Source organism: Typopeltis vanoorti, chromosome 24 (genome assembly GCF_054136105.1).
Source record: "Typopeltis vanoorti isolate ZY-2024b chromosome 24, IOZ_Tvanoo_1.0, whole genome shotgun sequence".
NCBI classification, from domain to species: Eukaryota; Metazoa; Arthropoda; class Arachnida; order Uropygi; family Thelyphonidae; genus Typopeltis; species Typopeltis vanoorti.
Window position 1 is genome coordinate 7,945,956 of NC_143572.1, and position 19,313 is coordinate 7,965,268.

The 19,313-nt window shown below is 35.5% G+C and overlaps 1 protein-coding gene across 2 annotated transcripts in view; it reads right to left on the reverse strand.

Moving 5' to 3' along the window:
• The window catches only part of LOC150092910 (GTPase Era, mitochondrial), a 178,329-nt gene that overhangs the window by 120,385 nt on the left and 38,631 nt on the right, over positions 1-19,313 (reverse strand). For both annotated transcript variants that reach the window (XR_016550443.1, XM_090413965.1), the window contains exon 5: positions 1,724-1,770. Coding sequence is in view for 1 of the 2 variants with exons in the window: in XM_090413965.1 (XP_090270091.1) it covers positions 1,724-1,770 (47 nt within the window). In the remaining variant the exon portion in view is untranslated. The remainder of the gene's footprint in view (positions 1-1,723; positions 1,771-19,313) is intronic.

Genomic DNA, 19,313 nt, shown 5'->3' on the forward strand with positions numbered 1-19,313 from the left:
GGAAATGGATGGGATATTGGCTTGCATTAAGAGAACGTGCAGAGTAACTCAGCTCTGACAAAGTCCCAAGAGAGTGGGAGGAGAGAAAAAATAATTCCTTTGCATTCCTAAGTCTGTAGCCAAATTAGCACATGCTGCAACTGAGATCTCATTTCTGGATGTTCATAGGTTGCACCAAAGGCAAATATTGCAGCAGGATGTTAAATTCCAATACTAATGATCAGGAGAAATGGAAACAAAAACTGAGAAGAAATAGAGTGAAGAATGCAGAAAGTACAGAAAAGAGGAAGAATGAAATGGTCCAACATCATCAGTTAGAGGTCCTCCCCAGTATGTCCTTACCTGAAAGGAGAATAATGTTTATACATTTATACAAAACTGCTAAACTTTGATTTTTTTTTTTTTTTTTTTTTTTGCTGTTTTACATATTTTTCTTTTGAGCATTATTCAGAGCACTACAGATTCTTTTTTGATCCATATGCACATTATTATTTTCTATTAATTAAGATTTAATTAATAAATTAAATCTTTTCACTCAATAATGTGAATTATGTCAACATGACATTTTTCTAATCCCTTCAGGAATTTCCACCTCTTGTTGCTCGTGTTTTATCCGTTGATGGTATATTCTATTCTCCTAAGGTTATTCCAGTAGCTGTCATAAATTTAGAAAAATGCTAAATTACAAATGTATATAATGAATAGTCTGCTGAATTGCACCAAGAAAGTGAAATGGTTTCTTCTTCTTATTATTTTTTTTTATTCACTAAGGCCTTCTGCTTTTCCATTAAAAATTTGAATGCCTTCACTAAGACATTCAAATTTTTAATGCAAATTTTTACATATCTTTATGATAGAGTAATAAACAGGTAAAAAGAATAAACAAGTAAGTGGATAAAAAAAATCCATTACGTATCTCGGGTGAGTGAGGGAGGGAAAACAATTAAACAATAATAATAATAAAGCAAGAAGGGAGTAATGGTCCCTAAGTAATGCTGAAATAAACACAATCAAATCACTGAATAAACCAACATTCATTTTCTGTATGATCTCTTAACTTGAAATTCAAGAGTTTTTTTTTTTAGTCTCCACTTCTTTTTTGTGTACTTGGTGTAGATTCCTGTTGTTGTTGTTTATATATATATATATATATATATATATATATATTTTTTTTTTTTTTTTTTTTTTTTTTTTTCAGAATTCATTTTTACTCGGTTGGGAATATTATGAAAAAGCTTTAATGACTGATACCGAGAATTAGATTAGAATAAGATTAGATCTCGGTATCAGTCATTAAAGCTTTTTCATATATATATATATATATATATATATACACACACATACATACACACACACACACACACTTTTGTCATAGCATGCTATTATTATACACATGGATTCACAAGAATATGGTAATTTTATTAATGCAAATATTTCAACCAGAAACTAACAGGTCATCATCAGTGCATCAGCATGATCACAAGGTGAAGCTACAACAAAGAAAGTTATTCCTATTTACAGAGCTAAGCCAGGATAGGATGCCACCTAGTGGGTGGCAATAAATAAGATTACAATTAAGGCCTAAATTTAAAATTAAGTGATTTGAAATAAATTTCATTACATGAACTCACCCTTAAAAAAAGTATGCTATGACAATCACATCGTAAATAATATTTACATTGTTTTTTTAAATTTTATAATTTCATATTCAATGAACAAATACCTTTTTGCATGATGTAGAGTAACGAGTCCAGGTGTGTCTAGAAAGATCTTCAAAAAAATAATAAATAAATAAAACAAGTTGATAAATACTAGTAATACTGACATCAATAAACTAATTAAAATTTATTTTAAAGAGAAAGAGAGAAAATGTATCCAAGTTTTAAATATCAAACCCAAAAATAAAAAAGTATATTTTGCCTTAAGTATATTTTTATCATCTTGTTTAAATTTCCCAGTTTAAATTAAAACTTCTTCAATTTTGATAAAATTCTTAAATACCAAATTCCTAAAATCTGTCCAGCTAGAACTATGAATATCTACAGATGAAAAGAAAATTACCAGGTAGTTGTTCATCATACAGAAATTAAAACAGAATATCCAGGTTCACTTCTTTTTGTTTCTTGTACTTGAGTTTTCTCCCATTTAATCCTGTGTGAAGAGCTATCCCAGTTGGGAGCCAGTCCTAACTTGTCATTAATGATGGTAAAATATGTATGTCTTACAAATGTAAGAAATACATATTTTACCATGATATTTTATTATATTATATTATATTACCATGAATTTTACCATGACAAATAGTAAGTACTATCTGTTAACATCTCTTAATCTATAGTAGACTAACTAGATGCAAGCACATGAGCACAAAATACACTTGTGGACATGTTAAAGGAGAGTTTGTTCTTAAAATATATAAGGCTTTCTAGTAGTCTGATATACATTATAAAACTAGCATGAAGATTAGATTTATTTAGTAAATTAGCTATCTTTTCAGATTGGTACCAGATATATATACAGAAAATCGCAACATTTTTTCTATGATCTCTGTGTTAAGTCTTAAGTGGTAGGAGAAACTCATGTTAGAAGCTAAGGCCATGTTCGGGAAGAATAGTGTGAATTTTATAGTTTATGGAGTGAATATGATGGTTGAAAGGACTTGAATGTGTCTGATGAACTGCATTTGAATGGTTCTGGAGTTAGATGTTTGGAGAGAGCATTGTTTACCGAAAAGTTGGAAGTGCAAAATCAAGTAAACTAGATGTGTGGGACAGATGAGTTTGTATACAGAAATGGTAAAACACTGCCACATGCCTGTGAGAAGAAGGAAAAGCTAATATGGTAAATATCTGCTGAATTGCTGCTCAGAATATGGACTAGCATTATTAACACCATGTTGATAAAGATGTGCACAAGTTCATGTGGAGAGAACATGCAAGAAATAAGAAAAGCCTCATTGACTCTGTCACTGTAGATAGTGATATCTACGTGCTAGTTAATGATAAAATAGTATACAGTGGATTTGAAATTGGAAGTGACCATCACTTAGTGCTAAGTTGGATAAAATTGAATATCACATTGAAAAGAACAGTATGTAAGAAAGTTTTAAAAAAGAATTAAAGTTGAGAAGCATTTGCAGATAGATTGTAGACTTAACTATACAAACATTACTGAAGAAAAAATGAAACAATTTGAAAACAAGAACCAAACTTTGGAATCTTGGTGACAAACTGAAGAAAACATCGATTGATTCAGCTGAGAGATATGTGGTGAAGTTGTCTACAAGAACAGAGAAATAAGAGCATCATGATGGACACAAGAGGTTAAAGAAAGAGTCCTGAATGAGAAGAAACATACCAAAAGTTCCTAAAATATCAGTCGGCAGATACCCTAAAAGAATACAGAGAAAAATGTAAGAGAGTTAAAGCTGCATGTAAAAGCAGCTAAACAAAAATTATGAGAAAACTTCAATAAAAATACAGAGAATAAATATCAGGAAGGTGGCAAAATATTCTGTTAGCTATTGAGAAAGCTTAGAAATGAAGGAAAGTGTATATATACTGTAAAAGGAATCAAAGAAGATAAAGCTGACATCCAAGTAATCCACACATCCAAGATGTGTGGACTACTTACTTTGAAAGACTTAAATGAAACAAGAAGTGGCAGAACTGTAGTAGAAAATTTTCAATAAGAATGCAAACAGGAGTGCATATCAATATCCGAGTGGAAAAATGCCATCAAAAACTTGAAATGTGGAAAAGCAGCCTGAGTAGATAATATTTGACCAAAAATGCTTAAATATGGAGGTATAAAAGTTTTGCAGAGACTACATTGCATAATTCAGATGGTCGAATTCCAGATGATTGGAGTAAAGCTCTCATAGTTCCCGTTTATAAAAAAGGGAACAAAGCTGAATATGAGAATTACAGAGGAATTAAGATTTATGCAAGCATATTTGAAAAGAGGCTGAGAAACATTGTGGAAGAGAAACTTGGAAAAAAAACAAACAGGGTTCAGGCCAAATAGAGGTTGTCAATATCAGATCTTCATTTTATGCCAAATAGTAGAGAAATTATAGGATACGTTTTGCAGATTTGGAAAAGGCATACACAAGGTGCCCAGAGAAAAGATTTTCAAAACACTACAATTATATGGGGTGAATGGAACATTATACAGAGCAATATATAGTCTATATTTAAGTTGTCAGTCAGCAGTTAGAATTGAAGGAAATACAGGAAGATGGTTGATATAAAATCAGGGATAAAACAAAGATGCACATTATCTCCACTCTTATTCATCATCTATATGGATCACATTATGAAAGAAAGTGGAAATAATTTGATATTAGAAATGGAGATATCAAACTTAGCTCTCTGCTTTATGCAGATGATGTACTCTTAAACACATCCAATGCAAGTCTCCAGGATTCGTTAACTACACTGCATAACAGCTGTAACAAATTTGGCATGAAAATTAGTAATAAAAAGACCAAAGTATGAAAACAGACTGGAACATAAAACTTCAGTTGCATTCTTAATGGAAAATCTATAGAATAAGTAAAATATTTCAGCTATTTAAGGCACAGTTTTTAGCAAAGGTGGTAAATTAAATTTTGAAATAAAAAACCGATGGTGATATGGCCACTTAAACAGAATGGGTGAAAAAGACAAAACAGGTGTTTTAAGACAGGAAAGAGACCCAAGCTCTAGGTGGATTGATTGTCAAAAGTGCCTTAGAAGCACAAAATGTTAGATACGATAATACTGGAGTGAAGACAAGTAACAGGCTAATCTGGAGGACAATTGTTGATAGGTAAAATTAATAATAACGTAAATTTAATCATGTAGAGCTCCCCGTGTGGTGGACAGGGAATAAGAATAGCCTCACTGTAGCCCATGCATGTCATACAAGACAATTATGGGTACTCAGTGCCTGGGGGTATAGCTTGGTCCACTGTCTCTGAGGATCATAAATACAGAGGCCTGGTCTTCCAGGTTAGGGGTTGGACGTGGGACTGATGACCCCACCCTAGAAAAAAACAACTTCTTAAGAAATCTAAAAAAATAACTGCTGGATGGACTAAATGACGACAAAATGGCAAATGTCTTTAAGGATATGAGAATTGGATCATGGAACGTACTTTCTCTTTACCAAACTGGAGCTTTAAAAATGCTGCTGTAGCAACTGGATAAATATAGGATACTTGTTACAGTTATACAAGAAATGAGATGGACAGGGGATTGTGGAAAAGAAAAATCATATTTTTTATAGCTGCCAAAAGAAAGATCACATGTTTGGAACAGGTTTCATTGTAAACAAGAAGATAAAACATCTTATCATGGACTTCAAAGCAAACTCACCTCAAATGTGTAGGTTACGAATTAAAGGACAGTGTTTTTTTTTAACTACAGTTTTATCTGTGTACATGTTCCAACTAAAGAAAAGAATAAAGCTGAAAAAGAGTTGTTTTATGATTAATCAGATAAGATCTTTTGGGAATGTACAAAGAGAGATGTAAAAATTATTAGAGGTTATTTAAATGCCAAGATAGGCAAAGAGGGTACACACAGTCCAACCATTGGGAAATATAGTTTATATAATGAGGCTAGACTGATCAACTTTGCTTCTTCATGAAATATGGTTATTGGTAGTACAAAGTTTAATCATAAAGATATTTATAAAATGACCAGAAGTCTCCTAATGGAGACATCTTTAACCAAATTGATCATTACTTTTAATAGTTATTTTAAAAGCAGTTATTTTATTAAATAGATGATCAATTTGGTTAAATGCAAGACACCTATCCAATTTGATGGATGTTAGAACTTACAGAGGAGCAAATACTGATTCTGAATCACTATTAGATTATATCAACGATTAGAAGCAGAATATCTAATGCAACGAAGATATATATATGGTTCCCATGCTAGAAAGTTTAACAAGGAAAGATTGAAGGAATTAAGAGTTAAAGCAAAATATGGTGAGAGAATCAGTGAAAACCTGTCTGGTCTCACCATTGGTGAGAGTGTTAATGAGGCTTGGGATGTTCTTAGGGATGTTATAGTGACAAGAGCAGACACAGTATTAAGAAAAGTCAGTAGGGTTTAAGTATAACAATTGGTTTGATGCAGAATGTGAATGTGGGACTGTATTAACCACACTACCAGCCAAGACGTCTATAGACGTCAAGGTTATCATGGATGCAAAGTGCATATTAAAATTGTAATACCATTGATATTACATTGAAATATATGATGGATATGAAGTGTATGAGGATGCGTATTTTATCCATAATGGCAGGTTAGATGGTTAAAAAATGAGACATACAAACAATTGCAGCAAACAAACAACACTCTTAAAGCTGTGGAGGAATATCATTTGGCTAGAAAATAATAGAAAGAAGAAATACTATGAGGATGAACTTAGGGAATTGGCAATTATCAGTGTGGATTCTGTAGGAAGATCTACAAACAATCAGATTTTTAATATATGCCAATTACTTGAAAAATGTAATGAATTTGAAATTGATACACGCCACTTTTCATAGATTTTAGAGCCGCATATGACAGCATAGATCGATCTAACTTATTTATTGCAATGGAAAAACTACAGATTCCAAGAAAACTTATTGCTTTAGTTAAAGCTACAACAAGAAATTCTCGTTGTCAGATCAAAATTCAGAACATGTTGTCTGATCCAATATATATAAAAAATGGTGTTCGACAAGGTAATGGCTTACCTTGCTTACTGTTTAACATGGCACTTCAAAAGATTTTCAGAGATGCTAGCATTAATACAAGGGGAACTATTTTCTACAAATCAGTACAAATTATGGCACATGCAGACAATGTCGATATTATAGGAAGGACATGAAAAGCAATGGAAGAAACTGTCATCAGTTTAGAATAGGCAGCAAAGAAGATGAATTTGCAGATTACCAAAAAAAAAACAAAGTATATGCCAGTGATTGTTGGAAGTTTTTTCACTTGGTTATACTATAAATTAAAGATACCAAGAAATTATATACTTGGTTTAACCCTTTATCCAAGTGTAAGCAAGCACTTCCTATGCCGTCTGTACACACTCTCTTACTCCACTGGTATATATCCCAAAGCCTGGAAATTGGCCTATATTCAACCCATTCCCAAAAAAGGGTGACAAATCGCTGCCATCTAACTACTGTCCTATCTCACTCAATCCCATCGAAAGTGATGGAGAAAACCATCAATTCTCAACTCCTACTCTACCTTGAAGGTACCCAACTGTTAAGCGACCACCAGTACAGATTCCGTCGATGCCGATCAACAGGTGACCTGCTCTCATATATCACCCATCTCTGGACATATGCCATGGAAAAATTTGGCGAATCCCAAGTAGTTGCACTTGATATCTCTAAAGCCTTTGACCGGGTCTGGCACAAAGGCTTACTAAGCAAACTTCCATCATTTGGACTGTCTCAGGACTTCTTCAAATAGATTGCTAGCTTCCTGTCTGGATGCACACTATGTGTGATGGTAAATGGCTCCCTATCCTCCCACCATCCAACTACTGCTGGGGTCCCACAAGCTCTCACCGACCCTCTTTCTTCTGAACATCAATGACCTACTTCAGTTGACCTCCAATCCAATACACACTTTTACAGATGACAGCGCATTGCATTCCTCCCTTTCATTTGATAAACCTTACCCTACACAACTCACTTCAACCCGCAGAACATCAACCACAACTTCCCTTAATTCAGACCTCCAAGACATCCTCCAATGGGGCTCAGATAACCTCTTCAACGCTAGTAAAACCCAGTTCTGTCTTATTTCCCACAAAAAAAGAACCATTTTCCCCCCAGTATTATTTTTGATAACACTCAAATTTCCAGACAAGATGAAATTTCTCTTCTCAGAATTACCATGACATCAGGCCTCTCCTGGCATAAACACATCACAACCATTGCATCCTCAGCTTCCAAAAAACTAGGCTTTCTCTTTTGCTTAAGATGTTACTTCACTTACTTCAAAACAGCTGTTAACCTTATACAAATCACAAATCTGCCCAGCTATCGAATACTGTTCTCACATTTGGAATGGGGCTCCTAAAAGCTCCCTCAAAATGGTCGACTCAATACAGAGGAGAGCAATTAGACTGATAAATGATCTTACCAACTCACCCCCCCCCACTTTCACATAGATGTTTAGTCTCTGCAATTTGTATATTCTATAAATATTTTCATGGAAAATGCTTATCTGAAACAGCATCAATAATCCCCCCCACTCTGTACTAAACCCACTGGAACACGTAAAGCCACCGCCCAACATCCCTTCACAGTACACCTTGAAACCCGCAGAACAAGTTTCTTTTACTCCTCCTTCATCCCTGCTACTGCTGTACTGTGTGACAGTCTTCCCCCTGATGTATTTCCCAAGGAATACAATATACAGGCATTTATATCGAATGTCAACAAATTTCTCCTTTCCCATCCCACTACTCATATATGGTACTAAAGTACTAGAGGTTGATCAGCCTACCTCTCGTATATGGGCCCAAAATAAAAAAAAAAAATTTTTTAAAAAGAAGCAAAGTTTGCACCTGAAGTATTTTCAGGACTGAGGCAACTCGTGGTAAAGCTGATATGACTTCACATCCCTTGCCTTAGTATCTCATAATGCAAAGCACATCTCTTTGCAGACATGTATAATGCTATGCATTATGAAAATATGACTTCTGCATTATTTCAACCTTAGTATCACCTCTGGGTCTGGCTCCCACTGAAGAGACCTGAATAAAGGTTAAAACTGGTCTAAGTAGTGACCCTTCCCATAATGCATAGCATTATACATGTTGGCAAGGAGATATGCTTTGCATTATGGGATACTAAGGCAAGTGATGTGAAGTCATACCACCTTCACCATGAGTTGCCCCAGTCCTGAAAATTTTTATTAAATAGTATTTTATAAAATATAAAATTCACTTTATTTTAGTAAATACGTTAAGCACCGACTGAGAGTTCGCTTACGAAAAATACATCTCTCCAATGTTTCAAGTTACTTAGTACTGAGAGTTTTTGCTCTCTTAAGGTTTCTACCTGGTGTCTGACAAAAACCACCAAGTTTGAAACAGCTGTCAGGCCAGTGTAACCTTTTCAAAATGGACCAATAGGAGGGGAATATATGGATGCTTGGGTAGCAATCATCTCTCCTATAAAGTCTGTTTAGGGCAACTCATAAATATCGGCGAGTGTATTGCTGTAAGCTCTCTGGTCAAATTTCATACGAAAAACTTTTATAGATTTTATAAATTTGCATTGCCAAAGTGAAGCCTTTTGGCTCTTTATTTTAGTAAATAAAATTCTGATTTTAATAAAAACAAACTTTACTTTTTTGATGTTTTTTTTTTTTAATTCCTTCAAAATGCGAGTCCATCAATATACATAGTCTGAGTCATAAACTCAATAGTGTTAATTTCCTCTAGCCTGCAAAACCTCATTTACTTTTCCTGATAGAAACCAAAATTTCAACTTCCTGAAGCATTCCACATGTCAGCTTTCACATTTTGACTCATTTCATCTCAAAAGTGTAGTTCGTAGATATACTCACTTTGATATACTATGCCAGAGAATATCCAATTTAAAATATCCTTTGGCTGAAAATTTCTCTGTCCTACTCTGTCAAATTTATTTGTTGTCTCTATCAATCTCCTATGACTTCCTCTCCTTAAATGTTGATTTTCTTTAGTCTGACTTTCCTAAAAATGAAAGTGTCTTCCATAAAGATTTTAATGTTCATAACACAACACTAACTGCATCTCCTTCAATTGTACAGACCAAGCAACAGTTAGAGATGCTAAGATATTTGCTATAACTAATGATCTTACACAAATTTTTCACATGCCTACCAGAATACCAGACAACCTAACCACTCTCGCAGCCTAGATCTCTTCCATTACTAGTGATCCTTTTAAGCACATGGTGAATGTTGTATATCCTCTGTAAATTCCCTAGGTGTTCAATATCCTCTACGACCACAGTGTAGTGTTGAACTTTTTCCCAGAGCCACACACACATATAGCTGCTCTCAATCAAGAACTGTCTGGCATTATAAGAATACCAATGGAAAGGATGACCCATTCCCATAGTTGCATTATTGTTTTCAGCAGTCCAACCCAAAAATATGTGATGTAAGTATCACTGAAGTAATCCTCACTGCTATGGAAACATTTCATGAGGATTACTTTGTATTATGGAATACTTAGCATCCCATAATGCAAAACATATCCACTTGGAAGTGTATTATAATAATATGTATTATGGGAAGGACCACTACCCAGACCGGTTTCGAGGTATGTTAAAATGTAAGGGATACCTCACTAAAACCTTTAAGTGATCTTGGAGATCACTATTAAACTCATCACTCCAGGACAGGAAATTCAGCAATGTCTTCCTCTCAGTGACAAGCAAAAACTCACTAAAAGTAGCACCTCTCTTCTCTCCAGGAAGCAAAGTAAACCCAAAGAGAAATGTTATTAAATATCATTAATGGGAGCCAGACTCTGTAGGAACCAAACCCAGAGGGGATACCAAGGTTCGTTCAATGATACTGTTATAAAGGGTGAAGCTAACCACTTTTTATATTCCCTGCTGTCTGATTAGAAGATGTAATGTTAATGGTACTTTGCAAGCATTAAGCTTGCCCTGTGGGATTAAGTATAGTCAATGAATAGTAAAACGGGTTTAGGTCTTTTATGCTTGTGGTGGTCGCATGCATTGTAATCTGCAGTTTGTTTGATCAGCTGATTTGAGCACATGGCCGAATTTGAAAAGAACTTTACTGCTAGAAAGTGAAGTAATGTGGAGATATATGAGATATTAGTATCATGGTGGATCTGTTCATTTCTGATGAACCATGGAGCATCTAGTATCATCTACAAACACTTGTTTTGCACTTGCTGTAATCTTAGTTTGCTGGATTTCGAAGTATGGCTCCAAGCTAGCAAGACATAGGTAATTATGGGTCTATTCACCAGTTGGTAAAGTAATAGTTTGGTTTTTCTATCAAAATTTTTAATTTGTTGCGTCGATTAATCATTGGATAGAGCTGAGCAATACATTTGGATACTTTCACACAGATGAGCCTGATGTGACTATTGAATCACAGTCCATCTAAATACATCCCATGGGACTTTAGCATTAAATAGTTGAATATTCCCTTTGGGGGATGCTAGCCTTCTGGCAAAGAGTATGGCTGTGCTTTTTTGAGAGTTTTAGTTGCAGTCTCCAATCTGAGAACTTTTTTTCTAACATAGAGATACTGTCTTGAAGTTTCTTGTTTACAAAGAAAGGACAGAGAGATCTTGTTAATACTGGCATATCATCTGCATATAAAGAAGAGATGGACACCACAGGATTCTGTGGGATATTTGCCATGTAGAATGAGAATAAAAGCGGGGCCAATAAGGAGCCTTGTGGAACTCCAGCTAGGCTTTTGTGTTGAGTAGAGTGTATTCCACTAATCTTGACCTGCATTTTTCTATTGGTAAGGTATGATTTGATTAGATTAGATTGATCATATTCATTGAAATGTTTGCTCTAATGAGTTTGTATAGGAGACCACAGTGCCAGATTTTATCAAAAGCCTTCACAATGTCCAGGTGTAAAAATAATTTACGTTCTAAAGGAATTTGAGAAAACTCCGATTAGGAAGTTTCATCTGTATTAAGGACGCCAGATCTGACTTATTTCTACTGAAGAAAAGAGAAAGAATTAAGTCAGAAAGAATTAATGTGTGCTACATAAGTGATGAGAAAGGATCCTGTAAAATGAAGAATAGAATCATATATCTATTGAAAAGGGCCTTGACAGAAAAAGAATCTGGCTATGAACATTTTGTGATTGTGCAAACAAAGTGTTTAGTCTAGTCTTAAGTTTATATTTTAAAAGGCCTTGGATCCAATTAATTTGTAGTTATAGTTATGTAATATTGTTTGAAGTGTATATATATTGTTTTTGTTTTATAAAATGTGTTTATTTGGTATTTTGGTCTTGAGTCAGTGATTATTTGGATTCTGAAAGAAAGAGTTAAGATCATTGCACCAATTGGAGTGAACCCTTGTGCATATAATAACATATAGGTACACTCGGAATAAAAAAAAATAATTGTTAGAAACAGAGATCATCTCTATGGTAGGATAAATATTAAGATAATATCTATGAATATACTCTGTCTATATAAAAATCCACCAATTATTAACACAGGAATACAGCACCAGTGTGTTTTTCCAGTTGAATCCTGTAATAATATATCTACAAGTCGATAGATTTGCTGGACTGTACCATGGTTTTGACAAAAGCCAAATTGTTCATTTGTAATGATGCTTAATTTGTCTGTTGATTCTTGCAGTCTGGAGAGAATAATTTTTTTGGCAATTTTCCAGGTTAAAGGGAAATACTGTAATTGTAGTATTGTGCTTATGATGTTGACAAGATGCATTATAGCTTTCCATGAAAGTAATTCTATTATTTTGTCTGTGATGCCAACCGGACCTTGTGCTTTTTTGTTGCTCAGATGTTTGATGATGTTAATTATTTCTGATGGAGAATCAGGGTTGATTTGTTCAAATTTGTTATTTGGTTGTTTACAGTGGTGTTCCCCTTATCTGCTTTGGTGATAACTATTTCCTTGTTTTTCTTCATTTGCTCCCAAAAATACATAAAGAAAATGTGCCATTATGTCCCATAGTGGATGGCATTGATTCCCCCACTTAAAAATTAGCTAAATATTTAGCCAAAGCGCTCTCACACTACACTGGCAACACACCATCACACACAAAAAACTCAGCCCACTTCAAAGCCAGTATAGAAAACCTAACACTCCAACATAATGACATAATGGTTAGTTTTGACATCTCCTCCTTATTCACAAATGTCCCCTTCAAAGAAACCTTAGACTAATCCAAGCTAAATTTCCTCCTGATATCTCAGCCCTTTTTCAGTTCACAATGAACTCAGGCTATTTTGTTTGGTAGGAAAAATTCTACAAACAGGTAGAGGGGAGAGCCATGGGTTCACCACTTTCCCCATCCTTGGCCAACTTCTTTATGGAGACTTTTGAAGAGAGAGCCTTAAACTCTGCCCCACAAAAACTTACCATATGGCTTCGCTACGTTGATGATGTGTTCGCTATTTGGCCACACGGCCCGGATACACTCCTCTCCTTCTTAACACACTTAAACAACCAACACCCTAGAATCAAGTTCACCCTGGAAAAAGAGGAAAACAATAGCCTCTCCTTCCTAGACACACTAGTCACCCGCCAACCTGATGGAACCTTGGTTTTCTCAATTTATAGAAAACCCACCCATACAGGCAGATACATTCACCAACAATCCCCCCCCCCCTCACAACAATATGGAGTTAAGACACTATTCAACAGGGCTAAACTAATCTGTTCAAATGACAAAGCTCTAACCACTGAACTAAATCACATCCTTAACACTTTCTCAGCCAATGGCTACCCCCCCCCCAAAAATCAAAACAATACTAAAACCAGTTATCCACAACCCCCCCCACCCCCCCCCTTCACAAAAAGATTACTCTAAATCCATCACCATTCCCTACATCCAAAGCACCTCGGAAAAAATCAACAAAATCCTAAAAAACATGACTTGACCTCTTGTTACAGACCATATAGAAAATTGGCATCCCTTATCCGCTCCACTAAAGACCAACCACTTCCCCTAGACCTACCTGGTGTATACCAGGTCCCTTGCAGCTGTAAATTGTCCTACTTTGGCCAAACAGGCAGGACAGCAAATATCAGAATCTCAGAACACAAGGACTACATCCGATTTCACCAGTACAGCCACTCTGGGCTTGCAGACCATGCTCTGGATACTCGCCACAGAATAAGGTGGAAGAAAGCCACAGTAATACACCGCAGCAAGTTCAAATATGAAAGACTATTCATGGAATCAGCCTCAGCCCTTAGGAACATGCCAAACCTCAACAAATTTGGATGCATGAGACTGCCCCAAATTTGGGAAACATACATCAGAACTTCAGCCGAAAGGCCAAGAACACCTAATATAGCCTGCCAGGGGACACCATCAGGACTTTAGGAAAACGGTAGATTTCTCGCTTCATTTCTCATTTGCTGTTATGTAGTACTTGTATGCACGTGTCTTTATCTCAAGTTCCCATGAAGATGGGAACGTTGCCGAAATATTGGAAAGTATATATTAAAGTTTATTTCATTTATATTTCTAGTGCATGCTGTCAATTCCTTAAGTAATTAATTATGAAAGAGTAATAGTCTTGGTGACTGCTGCTAACACTTTGTGAATTTGATTTGTGGAGCTAGTTATTGTAACAGCATTATCATGTCATTATCTCTTCCTTATTTTGTATAGTAAGAGGTAAACCGATGTGTTTGGGGATTACGGTGGATAATTTTTCCCAAGCTATTATTATTATTACCCCAAGACCTCATGGAGTCAAAGACTCATCTGGGAGGTCCTTTTATCACACACACACACACACACACTCATCATACCGTGCCTTGAACACATTCAAACTCCCTGCAGACACCACACTCTCTGGCAAGGCATTCTAATCATTTACAATTCTGCACAAAAAAAAACCTGCCTCTCACTCCCCTACGTACACCTTCTTTATACAGTTTTCAGGGATGACCTCTGGTTCTCCCCCGATCTCCCACTATTTTCTGTAGAACTTCTCCAGCATTGATCCTATAACAACCCCTTACCAACTTGTAGATCTCTATCATATCTCCCCTCTTCCTCCTGTCCACCAGACTCTGCAAATTGCATCTTCTCTATCTTTCCTCATACTTGACATTCCAGAGGTCAGAAACTACCTTAGTCAGTCGCCTTTGGACCCTTTCCAACATCTCTTCATCCTTCTGAAAACCAGGTGACCAAATCTAGCACAATAATCCATGTGTGGCCTAATCAAAGCCTTATACAAAGGAACAAGAATCTCCCTACTTCTACACATCAGTGCCCTCTGCATCATTCCCAGAAGCCTTTGTGTTGTCTTCACAATTTTGGCTATGTGTCCCCAAAATTTCAGCTCCTTATCCACTATCACCCCCAGATCGCTTATTTCTTCCACTTCCAACAATATATCCTTACCAAGCATAAATTCTGCATCCCATCTTTGTTTTCCAATTTTAAAACCTTACATTTTGCAACATTGAAAGCTATGAAGGAGTGAGTGAGGTTGAATTGTTCCTGATTGCCTAATTTGAGTAAGATACAGTTGTGATCTGAAAACAACTCATTCATCATTTGTAGCTGATACTGGTATATGATGTTCTGTAGGATAGCAATATCTAAAACATCTGAGCTGTCAAGAGGACCATGATGAGTAGGCTCTGTGGGACAGCCACTGCAATATAGTTAGACCCCATATAGATTTAGTATAATGACCATTTTTATTGGTCTTCTGTTCCAAAACGTTTTACTGTTTTACTGTTCCAAGATGAGTGCTTGGCATTTAAGTCCCCAGCAATGATGACAATGGAGTCCTTAATGCCTAGAATGGTATCTAGATCTGTCAAAATAAAGTTTTGCTAGGTGAGTTGCAGGCGGTGCATAATTTAAGTTTACCAGCATTATTGGTGCAAACTTTAATGCTTGCAGTCTCTAAGTTTATGGCTTGGGGGTTGGATGTGGTGTACGTTTAATGTAATTTTTAATATAAACCATAGTGCCACCACCTCTGAAATGAAGTCTATCATTTCTGTACATCAGGAATCCTCTTAATTTTGAACTGATTGAAAGGCATAAATGCATCTCACTGATTAGGATTATATCTGGGTTGTATCTGACTGCAAATCCTTGCAGTTCAATAATTTTGTTGGCATTCCAAGCACCGATTAGGAGAGAGTCTGGAAGAATTTTGTTTCTATTCATGCTAAGTGCAGTTAGAAGGGTGTGTCTCTTGTAAAAATCTTTTTGTAGTGGTCAGTGAAGGGCTGGATTTACCAAAGTCTTGTAGCATGGTAGCTAGTTAAGCAGTTATGACTGCAGTCAGGTTGGAATTTGTTTATTCATGGCATATTGAATTCTTGGAACATGGTGCACTGGCATATGTTTTGTTAGGTTGTAGCCTTCCTTCCTGGTTTTTAGAGTTGGAGGGTGTTCAGCTTCCTTTACTTGCATGGAATGTTGGGAAGTAGTTCGAGTATTACTCATTGTCATTCGGTTTTTTTGGGTTGAAACTACACCCTCCGTAATATGCAGGATGAGGGCCATTGCAATTGGTACATTTGACAGGTATGGTTCTCGGCTTGACACAGGATTTAGTTGGGTGGTTTTCAACACACTTCAAACATCTGTAGTCAGCACTGCACGGTCTCTTGACCAAGACCAAATTTCTGGCATCTATGGCATTGTCCTGATGATGTTCTTTTTTCTCAGGTTTATTGTGTAATTCTTAGACTGCAGACTCAAGTTAACTCATGGATGTGCTTCTGGGTGTTGTGGATCTCCACTAACACAAGTGACAATGGTCTTTTGTCAGCTCAGTACATCCAACTCACCTTAACTGGAGGCAAACAATGACTGATAATGTCTGTTTCAATCTCTTCTGAGGTGATATCCTCAGTGACTCCTCTAAGCACAACCTTTAGGTTTTTTTGACTACTTAGGGAGAATATATGATATTGCAAGGCAAGATTATCCAGCAATTTATGATGGTAATCGCAAACTGTAGCAGGCTGAATTTTTATGCCTTCATCTGTATTTTTCCCACGAGGAGGTCATATTTTGGTCCTTGATGATTGATATGACTGACATCCATTTGCTTTTATCGTGCAGAAAGACTGGAGGAATTTTCTCCCTAACACTGTTTGAAGGCAGAGGCGTAACTAGAGGGGGGGGTGTGGACTGCCCCCTGGCGGCACTTTGAACCATTTTGAACTTTTGCAGTTAATTCTAAAATACGGTCTCGAGAACTCATTTCCAAATATTGTAATACTACTACGAATTTTCCTCAACTGCTGTAAGTGTTGCTAGTTGTGAGAGGAGTTTTTCTAAATTAAAATTGATTATGAATTACTTACATTACTATGAAATAGACTTCGTGAATGTCATCGACGATTTTGCATAGAAAAATAACATTCTAAAATGCTGGAATTAAAATTTTACTTCAAAAATAAACATAGTGTTTTAATTTATTTCCCTATATGTCATTTTGACTTTTTGTAGTATTTTTGATGTGTATGGAGAGGGCGGCAAACTCAGGAACTGCCCCGGGCAGCAAAAGATCTAGCTACACCACTGGTTTGAAGTATATTTGATCATCTTTGAGAACCTCCTCAGTCATCTGCTTCTTGCAAACATGTTCCTCCTGTGAATATAACTGATGGAATTCTTTAGGTTGGGAGAGATCAAGTTTATATTTTCACCTTCTGTTCCTGTGTCATCACCTTCAGGGTCACTACTACTTGTTACTGAATATAGATTTAGATAACCAGGCCACTTGACTTCAAATTTCTTCAATAGGTTTTTTTTTTTTTTTTTTTTTTTTTTTTTTAAAGAGATCAGGGGCTTGGTTTTTGTCTAAATTTTGGACTAAGACACCCATATTTTAAATAAAGCCTTCCATAGTTTAAGTAAAATTCTTACCTGTTAAGCAGCTACTGACTTTTGCAAACACAAAGGTAAAGATCAAGTCACTTACAGAACACAAAACAGACTCATTCAATATTAATGTCATCAATGCAATCAGATACCAAGATTGAAGTAATGCAGAAGTCATATTTCCTATATACAAGTAGTGAAAAGTTGTATCACCTTATTAATAAATTACTCTGGATTGGAGATATATGTTGAAAGTTTTTTCACTTAGTTATACTATAAATTAAAGATGCCATAAAATTAGATTCCTGGTATAGTCCTTTATCCAAGTGTAAGCAAAAACCAAGTCTGCACATGCAGTATCTTCATGACTGGGCTACTTGTATATATATAGAGAGGCTAATGATTTCACATCAATTGCCTTAGTATCTTTCAACCTCAATAAAGGTCAAAACTGGTTTGGATAGTCACCCCTTCCCATAATGCATAGCATTAGCACTTCCAAAAGGAAGTGTACTTTGCTTTATGGGATACTAAGACAATTAGTCATTAGCCTCTATATAAAAGTAGCCCAGTTGCAAAGATGCTTCATGCACAAACTTTGTTTGCTTACACTTGGATAAAAGGTTAAACCAAAATTATAATTTCTTAGCATCTTTGATTTATAGTATAACCAAGTGAAAAACTTTCAAAAGCTTATGCTTAGCATGTTAAGTTTTTGTATCTTATATTTAGCAGCATTAAAAACCACATACAAGAACAAAATAAGACATTTACTTAGCTGCTTATATTTTATCATTTTCCATTTCATGCTGAGCTCAATGTTTACTGAATTTCGACCAGTAACTTCAAAGTAAAAACAACTTTTCACAGTACACAGGCACTAAACAATTAAATAGTGGAAATAATTTAAAATGCAACAGACATAAGAACTTGCATCATATTTCAGCATCCTTTAATGTTGAATAAAATGTGGTTTACAGCATTTATGTTGGAACTGATCTAGAATGACTCTAGGTTGTTCAATATCTGCAGTACAATTCACTAGTACAAAGAAAGATCATCTTGTTTTTCTTTGGATTGCAAGGTGGTTTCATCAAGTATTGCTGTTTAGCATATGCACACAACAGAAAGTAATACTATATTGTAAATGACTGGCCAAAAAGAAAATTTCATTCTGGAAAACACATCATTAACAAATCCTTAACAAAGTAAATTTGGATCATCAAGAATTATGTACAAGATTCAGACAAAATAAAAAGTGCTAGTTTTACTGTAGATAAAGGAAAAATTTTCAAACCAGTGTGACACCAAATTCAAGGGTTATCACTTTTGATCAACAAATCAGGCAGCTTTTCCATGAATACAGCTTCAAATGCAAAAATTTCATTGAATTAACTATTTTAAATCTATAATTTTGTCTCTGTGGATAATAACTGTCAACAACTAGTAGAATAACTGTTGCATAACTATAGCAATTTAGGATACCGTATTTCATTAAAAATGCTCTTAACATTCTCGTCTTGAATTTTCCCCAAACAAATGATATGCCAAGAGTATGATTAAAGTGAAAAATTCCTCCAAGATATAAGTATCATTGAACAGTACCATTAAGGAAGTAGGGGACCATTATGGTAACTGTTGCAAAGTTTTATAAAGAGTACAATAGTGCTTAACCCTTTCAGGACCATGGGACATATGTGTCCTCACATAAAATTTTAATT